At 32.9% G+C, this 12,656-nt stretch overlaps 1 protein-coding gene across 1 annotated transcript; it reads right to left on the bottom strand.

Annotated features, from left to right (window-relative positions):
• Positions 1 to 1,377: 1,377 nt before the first annotated feature.
• LOC113714828 (uncharacterized) lies at positions 1,378 to 7,189 on the bottom strand. Its single transcript, XM_027238929.2, has 2 exons — positions 6,857 to 7,189; positions 1,378 to 2,706 (listed from the first exon to the last, which is right to left on the bottom strand). Exons 1-2 carry the CDS (start codon positions 7,112 to 7,114, stop codon positions 1,552 to 1,554), a joined length of 1,413 nt encoding a protein of 470 aa, XP_027094730.1. The 5' UTR covers positions 7,115 to 7,189; the 3' UTR covers positions 1,378 to 1,551.
• Positions 7,190 to 12,656: the final 5,467 nt, after the last annotated feature.

Genomic DNA, 12,656 nt, shown 5'->3' with positions numbered 1-12,656 from the left:
GTATAGGGAAAAAAGTGAGAAAAAAAATGTTAAGGGATAAAGTGCAAAAAATGACTATATCTTAGCGGCAAAAATGAATATAGGTCAAGCAATTTATTTAATTATAAATGTGATTTAATCTTTCTATATATAAAAAAAATGATTACGTATGGATTCACATGATGGATTCAGGTTAAAAGATAGTTAGAAACCTAAGTTGAAAACCAAAATTGGCCGACTTGATTTTGCAGGGGATGTAAAATTAATATTTTAAATATAAGGGAGAAAAAATTCATTTTGCGAAATGTAAAAAATATTTTGAACAGTTTTCCCTAAATAATTGTTAGAATAGCAAAGATAAGTCGAGAAGGTCTTAGTCGAATGACTAAAGTTGAAACTTGAGAACCTAGAGTTTCTAAATTCAAATTCTCCTTTGCCTCTTCTCACTTTATAAACCTATTCCCTAGAAAAATTTAAAAATAAGGTTCCATGGGAGGATTGAAGTCAGAGGGGAGGGGGGGGGGTGTATGAGTGAAAAAGCAATTAGTAGAATAGCCAATTTTTATGGATTTTGAATTTTCTTTTTCCAAAGTTTCTGCATAAACAATTGTTAGAAATAACGAGGGTACTTTATATGAGCTTGGCATAGGATAAATAAAGAAGGTGGGGGTGTTTAGATGAAAAATAAATGTTAGTATACACTTTTTTCTCATGAATTTTGGTTTTTCCTCTTCCAAAATTTTTTCATAGTTGCTAGAATGTAATGAAAATTTAATATAAGGTTGGCATAGGAGAATTGAAAGTGGGGCAGTAAGATGTTTAAGTGTAAAAATGGTCATTAGAATAAGCATTTTTTAAAAGAATTTTGGTATTTTTTCTCTTTCGAACTTTTTTACTTAAAAAAAAATTAGAATGGCAAGGGTTATTTAATATAAAGTTTACTTAGGAGGACTCAAAAAAAAATTTGGAGAAGGCTTTTAATTTTAAAAATAATTGTTAGAATAGCAATTCTTTTTAGCTATTTAGATTTTTTTGGCCTCAATAATTATTAGAATAACAATGATAACTTAATACATGGTTGACACAGGAGGACTAAATAAGATTTTTTTTTCCTAAATAATTATTAGAATAACAAGGATAACTTAATACATGGTTGGCATAGGGGGGCTAAGTAAAAACGAAAATGTTAAAACAGCCATTTAATTTTAGCGATTTCAATTTTTCTCTTCCATACTTTTTAACCGTACAAAAATTGTGAGTAATGAGGGTAATTTTATCAAATTCACAAATGATGATTAGTGGCCCCATCTCACTAATATGAGAGATAGGTGATACATTTGAAACTTCAAGGGTGACAAGTTAATTAGCAGGTTAGGGGAGGTTTCAGAAATAATCCCATCATAGAAATGATTTATCAATAGAACTTTAAATCCCAAAAGTATTTTTGTTTTTGCAATTCCTTATGGTGCCAATGGTAACAGGTACAATTTATTGTCCCACGCAACACCACAGCTGCATATTACAAATAGTAGCACCATATAAATGAGGTATTTCTAAAACATGCCTCGTGGGTTAGAACTTCTTGGACAGCTTCGCTTTCATTCTCTCAACCGCACTTCTAAGAGTTTCCTCATCCTTGCAAAAGGTAAACCTTACAAGATTCTTTCCCTCTTCTGGATTCAAGTAAAAGACACTAGTTGGAATTGCCACAACTCCAACTTCCTTGATCAGATACTCGCAGAAGGCAACATCATTCTCCAGCCCAAAAGGAGTGTGATCCACCATTATGAAATAAGTTCCGCTGGATGGAAAAACTATGAAACCTGCAGCCTTCAATCCATCGACAAGGATCGCTTTCTTTGCCATGTAATCAGTCTTTAGCTCCTCATAGTAGGAATCTGGGGCTCTAAGCGCTGTTGCAGCTGCATACTGCATGGGAGTCGATGTTGCAAAGGTGAGAAATGAATGGGCTTGTCTCACTCCCCATGTCAGATGTGGAGGAGCTATTGCCCACCCGATTTTCCAGCCGGTCAAGGAAAAAGTCTTCCCTAATGAATTCATAGTGACAGTCCTCTCGTACATCCCAGGAAGGGACGCCACAGAAATGTGATCCATTTCGAAAGCTAGTTTGTCATAAACTTCATCTGCAAAAACTAGAACGTCATTCTCAATGCACAGAGATGCTATCACGCTGAGCTCTTCTCGAGTGAACATCTTCCCAGTGGGGTTATGTGGAGTGTTGATAAGGATTGCTCGAGTATTCTTGGAGATAACAGACCTGAGTTCATCAAGAGGTACTGAAAAATTGGGAGGCCGTAGTGTTACACTCTTTACTTTAGCACCAGCCATGGATAAGGTGGCTTCATATGAGTCATAGAAAGGAGCAAAAAGGATGACTTCATCTCCAGGATTTATTAAGCCTAAAATGGTTGCAGCAATTGCTTCAGTGCATCCTGAGGTCACAGTTACTTCCTTTTCAGGGTCAACCAGGAGTCCAGTGTCCTTCTGAAATCTTGCAGCAACAGCTGAATTGAGATCTGGCACACCATATCCACGAGCATATTGATTTTTTCCATCTTTAATGGCTTGAATAGCTGCTTCTTTAACAAATTCAGGACCATCAAAATTGGGAAAGCCTTGCCCCAGGTTAATAGCCCCATGCTTAATGGCAAGCATGCTCATCTGTGTGAAAATTGTTGTTTTAAACTTCTCCAATCTCTTTGCAACCTAAAAATTCAAGACAAAAAGATCAAAAATTGAAAACCAAAAAACAAAATTTCTTAGACCATGAAAACATTATTGGAAGCATGGTAAGGAAAATGCAATTTGACCAAGAAATCTGATATCACATGTTAAAGAGAATACTTTTGGGGCCATAAGCTGAACTTAAACAATTCTTAAGACAAATGACATCACAGTTAGAAGTTATGAGTGATTTACTGTAAGTTTTTGGACAAACCTATTTCAACTTCCTTGAGGATTTTTCTCTTACAGGTATATCTTGAAAAAACATATCCATTGTCTTAGAATTCATTTAGATGACACCCAATTTGAAAATTCGATTTATTTATCCTGGGATGACAAATTGGTCGGTCCACTCATTTTCATCATTCTTTTAACATATTTTGTCAACTAAAATGAATGTCCTCTGCATACCAAACATAATATTGGGCAATTATATAGATATTCCATTCAAAAGTAATACTATACACATGCAAAATCTAGTTAGGATAGGATAAAGAATTTCAAAATAAGCCATCTCAGACAATTAAGCATAGGATGACTCGTCCTCCCTCACCCTGTCCATGATAATTGAGGGTTAAGAAAATCTGGGAAAAATAATTAGAAAGTAATAGAAACAAATGCAAAAAGAAATAAAGTTGTTTGAAAAGAAAAACGTTCAACAAGATGAAAAGTTGAATCATAAATGCAGCCTAACCACCTCACTCTTGTTTTATGTAATCAAAAAACAGAAATGCTTTACTTTTGACAACATTTCACCTAGCATAATTTTCATATTTAGGCATCTAAAGTCTGAGCAGGCAGTGATGCACAATAGGGCAGCAATTGGCATTAGCTAAGAGATCAACTGCAAAGTTCATAGAACAGTCATAAGGGGCAAGGATGTACGGAAGAGTCCTACTACTATGCAGAGTTTAAGCAAGACACTAATGAAACCAGGGATTTCGTCTTCAGTAGCATGAAGAACCATTTGGTGCTCATGAAATGAGGAAGCGAGAAGATTTCCTCTTCATTCATTTTGTGTGCGCATGATGATGGTCTAAACAGTTTTGACCATTCTTTTGTTCTGTTTTTGCTTAAGCTATTTTGCATGGTTTTGCTCCGTCTTTTTCAGGCTTTTGCATCCCATGATTTTGGACCTTAGAATTGAAAAGAATTACAGTAAAATCGTATTTTAACTTCAAATATAATGAAGTCCATCAACACAATGGTCTCAGTAAAACATATTTCTCTACTAAAATCTTTTAGTTTTGAAGAATCCTCTCTCTTTTTTTTTGAGGGTTTATTCATGTGCCTAAGTCACATTTGTTTTATCTCTTATCACGCTTTGGGTAAATGTCCATCAGGCAGTAGTTTGCAATTTATTCTGTAGGCAGATAATTTATGAATTACTTATTTAAGTATTTCTTCAAGTTGAAATGAACTCATAACAAGTGTGACCAAGGACCAATATAACTCCAGGCACAAGCTTAAAATGCACGTCCCTCTAGATATATTTCCATTTTTTACAGAGGGAAACACAACCACAACAACTTGGTCTCCTGCATTTTGGTATTGCACTAAATAAAAATACCCATCTAAACAGTTTGTCTTGGACAAATAATGACAATACTTCAGCTCTTTATTGAGGATGCAGAATGAAATCTTATCCTGGCTCCTAGGTTCCAAGGCATTTCTCACCCATATAATACCCTCTTATTGGCTGCATAAGTTATAATTTCTAGAGTTAAAACCATTGGAACATCATCTTTGAGTGAATCCTGACCATTGCATACATTCTCACTGAAAGACAAATCTTTTATGCATATTTAGCCTGTAGACAAACCTATAAGGAAAACAAATGTCATTTTGCAGTTATCCATACATTATAGGTACTAAACACCTCAGTGACTTTGGTTTTGGTTGAGTTCAAGTGAAGTACTGAAAATTGTAAAATTTTTTTTCACCTTTCAAGACAGAGGAGCTAAAGTCAGACAAGATTTCATGTTGTCCAGTCAAAGGCTACCAATAATAACAGGGTACCACCTTCAGGTTACACATTCAAGTTTTGCCTTCACCAGACTTCTATAGCAAAATCAGTAAAACACTTCAGGAAATTTGTTACTTTTGTTTCTGAGACTTAATCTTCAAACATAAGCCTTTTGAGCATACCCCATAATTATGGAGCCACAAACCTTTCATCCATTATTTATTTCAAACAACACTCTGTTTTGCCCCCAAACTGAAACTAACAAAGATTCTCTTAGATCACTGCAAAAAATCCTGAAACAGCTAACCAGACCGAAAACATAGTCATTTCCCAGTCTTGTCAATTGAACCTCACAACTTTCAGCATTTCATGATATTCAAGAATCTTTAGATTCAAACAAATCTTATATACAGGTCTCCTGGAGTTGCAGATGATTAAAGGAGATAAAAAAAAGAAACAAGGCAGAAAAAGGGAAATGCAAAAGAAAGAAAAGAACATATAATAAGCAATGAGACATCCACTAGATAGCAAGAAAAAATTTGGAGCTCATATTATCAGCATCTCATGAAAGTCTGGCATCCTCATGCATATCTTTTGCAAGCTTGTCATCTCCAATGTCCCTCTTGGTCTCTCTTCACCCCTACCCCGTTGCTCCGGGTGTCGATGCATAAGATTATTGCATAGTATCATTTACGTGCATATGGAATTTACTAGCAAACAAACACAATCGCTATAGTACCAGCAACAGCATACGTTTAGCAATCACCCCTCCTCTATAAGTCATGAACAGCCATTTCAAAAGACTCGCATAATCAGCTTCTGATGAGATTATCTCACCAATACTCCGCTACAAGTTCATTTGATTTTCAACATCTAAAAAACTAACAAAATGCTTCCATTAATCGTTCAGTAAACTTGAAATTACCATGTTAGACATAGCCGACAGGGTTCTCAATATGAAGATCTCAAGTCTGAACTCAAACTAGAATTCATGAGGTGCTGAGTCCATCTACATGGTTAGTTTCTTTTGAAGGTGTTACACAAGCTTCTTGAAGTCGTGCATGATACAAAGAGGCAACTCAATCAAAGAAAATTTGCAAAATGTGAGAAACAATATATGCAGATGACATAGGAAGAGAGAATGCATTGTCCAAAGGAGCAAGTATTCCTGTTCATCAAGAGTTTAACACTTCAAGGAACACCAGTCATTCATTCTTCTATTCTAACCTTTTTAGCTAAGTAACAAGATTCAATCATGTCAGGGTACACATGCTAGAACCCAAATGGATGACTAATCATCGCACGAAACTGGTATGCAAACAAACAATTATGTGAACTGACCAAGAATAGTCATCTCTTTCTCATGGGAAAATCAGTACATGAAAGCAGGTTGCAAGTCATGAAGTTTTTGCTTCAAAGATTAAAGGCTACTTAAGACATTAAAGTCCTGCATGAGGGATGGATCTCCCACAAAGCAGGCTTAACACAATATTTTATTTGGACACCCAACAGAGTTCAAGGTCTAGGCATACCCCAGTGAGAAAGGATCCCTTCACTCGGCCAGCATGGCCTAAGATTGCCTACGTAGGGGAATAACCTTACTAAGAGGCATGTTTCAGCTTACGCAGTACTGACTTATGCAATGTTTCAAACATATGACTGCCTGCTAAAGTAACCTTCCATAAATCCAGGAATTAATTAATGCAATAACATATTAGCATCTGCAGAATTTGCAGGTCTTATTGGTTTTGCCTATTTCCGAAACATTTTCTAGTTTTTCATGCTATAAAGTCGGCATTGCCGGAAGATAATCAAATGCTTCAAGAAGAAGCAGCCTACAATTGACATCTGAGCCAACTTATAATTGTTTACACAAACTGTATATTGTCTTCTTGTGCACCAAGGACTTCTACCGGATTAGGAGAACATCCAGAGCACTTTTCACACATCTTACCCCCAAATCCAGTTCATTACATGTAAAAATCTTACCAACTATGGAATCACCAAATCTTTAAGGCAAACTCAACCATTTCTGGTATAATAACTAAATGAACTGCTTCCAGCAATTAACTCGATATTCAAAAGAAAAAAAATCCTTGAACATAGTATTCCAAAATAAATGATACTCAGCAAATTAAAGAAAGATTCAAGCTTTAAAAGAATTACCTGCAAATTAGGCTGAGAAGCTTTCTGGGTTGACTCGTTTTGACGGTAAACGACATCTTTTTGATCTTTTGGAGTTGAAATGGCTGATGCAGAAGCCATAACGGTTGAATATCGGCCGCCACTGCCCAGAAAAGAGTTGGTTTTTGAGGAAGAGTCAAATAAAGGAAAGGGTCCGAATCTAGAGTTCAACAATCTACTAAAGCGAACATGTGATTGTATCCAGATACATTGGTTCGGAAAGGAGGCGGCGTGAAGCATGACCCTTTTTTAGTACGGAATTACGATTTGGAATGGGAAATTGTGAATGGAATTTGGTTCCTTGAAGGCTTGAATGGAATATGCTACCCTGTCGGATCCGGTCTAACAGAGTGGACTTTCATCTATTTTCGGGTTAATTACATTTCTCCCCCTGAAGTTTGACCAAACTGCCAATAAAACCCTAAAATATAGCAATATTACATAAATGTCCCTAATTATGCTAAATGTATAACCGCTAGTCAGTCCATCACCTCAGTCCGTCACCTGTTGACTGTTAAAGTACGGCTGGCAATTGCATGAAATTTTCTTGAACCTCTCTTTCAAAAGTAGTGCAATTGAATGGCCGAGCAATTGAAAGGACTTAAGTACCTTCTTAGACTGTAGGTGAGGGTTCAAATCCCATATATAGCGAAAAAAATTTCTAAGGATTATGTCATAGCACTTCCTTGACCTAGTTGGGTCTGTATACTTATTAATTCCTATCACAGCCTCCTTAAGCTTTCCCTCCCTCCTAGATTAGGATAGAATATGTTATACAAATGTATCGTTGTTAAAAAAAAAAAAAAAAAAAGGGTCGAGTCAACCCTAATGCAGTCATATGCCCACACGTGTCTATCTCCAATCTCTGCGTATATGTCATGAGAGACAGAATTCATCAAGAATCTCAAGGTTGATAAGATCCAAACATCTAGAATCAATTTTGGATAACCCACTGGCATCCATAGTATTACCTCCACCAAACCAATTTCTAAAGGACTAAATCCACTTTATACCTTTCAACCTACGTCACTTTTTCACTTGACACTCTAAATTTTAATTTTGAATATTTGGTACCCTAAATTCTTAATTTTGAACTCTTTACACCTTCTACTCTCCAATTTTTTCCATTTAAGTCCAATAAATAATTATGTTTGTAAAATTAATAAAATAAAAGATGGTGAAAATTAATGATAATGTACAATTTTATTTTTGCTACGATAGCTGGACACCTTTTGACCACTTTCAACACATCTTCATTGATTTGTTGGTCACCTATGACATTAATTTTGCTAAAGTTATTATTGATTGGATTTAAACAGGACAAACTTGAGAGTTTAGTGTGTAAAGTGTCCAAAATTGAAGTTTAAGGTGCAAAGTGAAAAAATTATACAAGTTTGGAGATGCAAAGTGAGGTAAGTCCATTTCTAATGGATCGAGAAAAAGGACTGAAATACCGTGAGGAAAAGCTCCTTGTATTTGACCAAGGAGTGAGAACACACCAAAAATTAAGAATTGAAGCATAATATCCTCACACGAACTAAAGCCAAACCACCGATCTCCAAGTCCCTAGCTACCGGTTGAATCCTCTTACTAGGGCATTTTTATTCTATAGTCAGTTGCGAAGCCAGGATTCTTAGTTAGGGGACGAATTTATATATGTAGAAAAGTGCTGGTTTACTTGTTTGTTTTCAGAGTGATGATTTTTTTTCCTTTTTTTTTTTTGGATACCGTGATGTCTAATTGCAGCTCAAAGTAAAAAGTTTTTAATCAAATTTAGGTTTTTAATCATTAGATCATTTTAACAAAATAACAGTAAATTTAAGTGTATGAAACATAATAAGTAAGCTATATATTTATTATTACATCAATATATACATTAATGTGCTTATTAGAAAAACTATTCATTTCTTTGTTTTCCTATTTTTATAACCTTAGTAAGATAAAAGTACAACTTCACTATGCTATAGTATCAAACTCTAAAAGACGATCAATTTTCTAAAGTAATTGGAAGGACACAAATAAAATTGTAATTACATCTAAATCTTGGTTTTATATGTTCATGAAAAGTACTTTTAAAAATATACAATTTCGTTAGTTCAAATTTTACATTTAAAAGATCACATGTATATAGGACTAAGTACTTAATATGAAACTTGGCAAAGTAAAATTGAATTCGAATGCAAAAACTAATTGAAATTTATACGCAATTTAACTTTCAAGAAATTTTTCTTAATATAATAGATTAATTTTTAACAAGTTAATATGTAATGCTAAAATAGTTCATAAAATATGAATGTATAAATAAATAAACTAAATAGTGCGTTAAAAAATATAGATTAGCTTGAAATTCACATTTTTGTATTTGATTGAATAAGTGGATTTGTCCAGCGCTATATTTGTTTCTTGTAAGCAAGACCATTGTTCTGGGAGATGGGGGACAAAGGTTCAGGTTTGTCAAACTTGGAGAGAGAGGCAGATCGAAAGGGGGCTCTACAATGATGGTGGACTTCTTGAAATTTCCTAAAGTGCTTTGATTTTTTTGGCATTTTCAAGTTGATGAATGCCTTTCTCTTTGTTAAAAAAGAAAATTTTCCTCTTATAGTTGTTTATTAGGCTATGTACTTGTAGTTTTGCCTGACAATTTTCTTTTTAGTTTCCTTGTTTAGTAGCATAATGTTGGCAATCTCTTCTTAAATTTTTTTTTTTGAAAGTTCGAATATTTTATTTATACTTAAAAAGCTCTTCTGTACAAAACTTTTTTTACTTAGTCTTATGCATTATAGGGCATTTCTCTGATTTTGCTACTTCTGTTCGGTTTAAACACCATTAGTACCGAGAGAGGTGATTGTAATATGATCAAATCTGAGGGTTTGATTGATAATTTGGTCAAATTTTAAGGAAAGTAAATGCATAATCTTTATATTACGCCTAAACCCTTTTGAGGTTGAATTATATTATAATTAGTATTTTGATCTGCGTTATGTATGGGTTCATGTTTTAAATTATAGTAATAATAAATAAATTATTTAAAATAATCATATGGTAAAAAGGCTAAAAAATAAAAGAGTATTATTTTAGTATCTAACATATGTCGAAATATCGTACCTATTTATCTTGTTTTAAACTCTTAAAGTACACTAAAAAATATAGAAAAAGTTCAAAAAAGTACCTAAAAGAATATCAAAAGCACACCAAACATGCACCTTATCATCCCTCCCTTCCATATTCTTCCCTCTTTTCCTCTTCAAGCCACTTCCCCTATTTTATAAACCCTCTCTTCCCTTTTTCTTGATACCATTTTCAAATTTTCTATGCAATTTTTTATTTTCCTTTTATTCAGGTAAAAATTTATTTAGTAACTTGTTATATTTTTATATTTTGATTACAATGATGTACTATTCTGTTGCTCAAAAAATGTAGGACAAAAAGTAAGTAAAAATTTTGAAATAGATCATAAATGGATAATTAGATGACCCACTCCCATTTAAGACTATAACCATTTATAACTTGTCTATTTTGAATCAGTAACTAAATAGGTATTTATGAGTTGATCCAATTAATAACCCACCCAAACTTACATAAACCACCCATTTTGATAGTTCTACCCCCATCTTATTGCTACAAATTTTCTCAACTATAGATTGCCTTCCTCCCAACTTTGTATTCCTACTTTTCCTTTCCTTCATAATTCACAATGCGTTACCTCACTTTTCAAGTGTTTTTGGTCAAATAAAAAGTTAGAATTGTAGTCCTTGAGAAAAAGTAAGCTTTTGGGTGTAAACTTTGTAAAATACTACCAATTTTGATATTTCTCTATAAATAGGAGCCCAAAGAGAATTTTTTAAACAAATATTTGCTGTAAAAATTATGCTAAAACAGTCCTAAGAACAGCCATCCAAATGCACAAATGTTGATTTAAATTCACATATAAATTTTCTTCTATATTCACTTTTTGATGTTCATGTGTTATATGAAAAATCATTTAGATGCTCGCATGCTATTAATGACGAGTTTATTCTGAGTGTCAATAACATGTCAGAATTATTAGTTATATACTCCAAATCCAATGTCAGAGTATAAATTCCAACAGTAAACATATAAACCTTTAGAAAAAATAAACATAATGAACAAAGTCCAACTTTAAAAATATAAAACTTAGAAAAAACAAACCATTGGAAGTGCCTAAGCTCACTAAATACCAAAAAATAATTCAAGAAAATATCTTTAGTTGTTATGTTTAAATAATCCTATTTCAAGTCCTATTCATGATTATAACCCAGAAGTACTTCATTCAATTGGGGTTTAGTATGAAGCTATCACTAATAGACATTTTAATAATGACATCAATTGTTGTCATTATTCACCATTAAAATATATGTACAAAATTTTAGATTCTATTAGAATTTGAATTATAATCCAAAGACATGAGATGAGTCAAGAAGTTTTTATTTTGTTTTAAGGAGGAAAAATATATTTATTTATTTAAGTCAAAATTATTGACAAGAAAGCTTGGAATTGTAGCAGTTGTTTCCTTATTGATTTGAATGTTTGTTTTAATTTTTATAATATGCTATGTTGCCTTCAATTTTGGTGTTGCAAAATTAAATAATTTAAAGTAGGGAAAATCTAAATCCACACCCTCTCATCCTACGTCCACACCTTAACAACCAATATCCATACTATATATAAAAGGAGAGTATGGGGTTTGGTGTAAACTTTGTTTGTCACTTTTTGAATTTTCAACTTTATCATCATAATCACTAAATTTTACCTTTACCATGTGATTACATGTTACCCATATTGCCAACCAATGTAATCACAACTAATTTTCACCCATAACCACCCAAAAGCATTATAACCACCAATTACTTAAAATTCTATTCAAAAAACTTTTAAAAGATCAAAGTTTACTTTTTGGTTTATGAAAATTTTATATTAAATTCTTTCATATAAAAAGCGAGTGTTCCTAAATTGCTTACACATTAGATGTGGCCTTATCACTTGTGACAATTAAGCCCATATCATTTAATGATTTTCACTTATGACCTTTTACAATTCCAAAATTATCATGTCATACAATAAAAACAATTTGCCATAACACTATCCATCTCCTAATTATTTAATTTTTATTTTGTATGAGCGTGCTAATATTTGTTAGGTTTATTTAGATGTGTATAACTATGGTATCATCTCTAATTTTCTGGGTGTTATTTTGGATAAGTGTGCTTATATTTGATATGCTTATTTTATATGTGTATAGTTATATTGGGTATTATCTCAAGGGTTAGAACATTTTATTTCTTGTTGATGTTCCAAAAGATTGATATTACAATATTGTTATTTCTTTTTTGATGTTTCATAGAGTTGGTATCATCTCCTAAATTTTTGGTTTTTATTTTGCATGAGTGTACTAATATTTGTTAGGGTTACTAAAATATGTACAATTAGGTATCATCTCTAATTTCTAAGTGTTATTTTGGATATATGTACATATATTTCATATGCTTAATGTATACGTGAATAGTTATATTTGGTATTATCTCTGATTTTTTGGTTATAAAGGACATTATTTAGGTAAATTATGATGAGTTTACTTACTTTCATTTATGCATATGCAAGCCTACATTTAATATGATTGAAGAATTGTATCTATTTAGAGGTTATTATTATAAGGTGATAAGTGTTCATTTTTTATGCTTTAAAATACATCTATTTGCTTACTTTTGTTAAGAAATTAGGGTTTTTAAGAATGAAACTAGCTCTTTAAGTTATTAATTTCTAT

Source organism: Coffea arabica, chromosome 10c, assembly GCF_036785885.1.
Source record: "Coffea arabica cultivar ET-39 chromosome 10c, Coffea Arabica ET-39 HiFi, whole genome shotgun sequence".
Lineage (NCBI taxonomy): Eukaryota > Viridiplantae > Streptophyta > Magnoliopsida > Gentianales > Rubiaceae > Coffea > Coffea arabica.
This window is presented reverse-complemented; position numbering and strand designations above follow the sequence as displayed.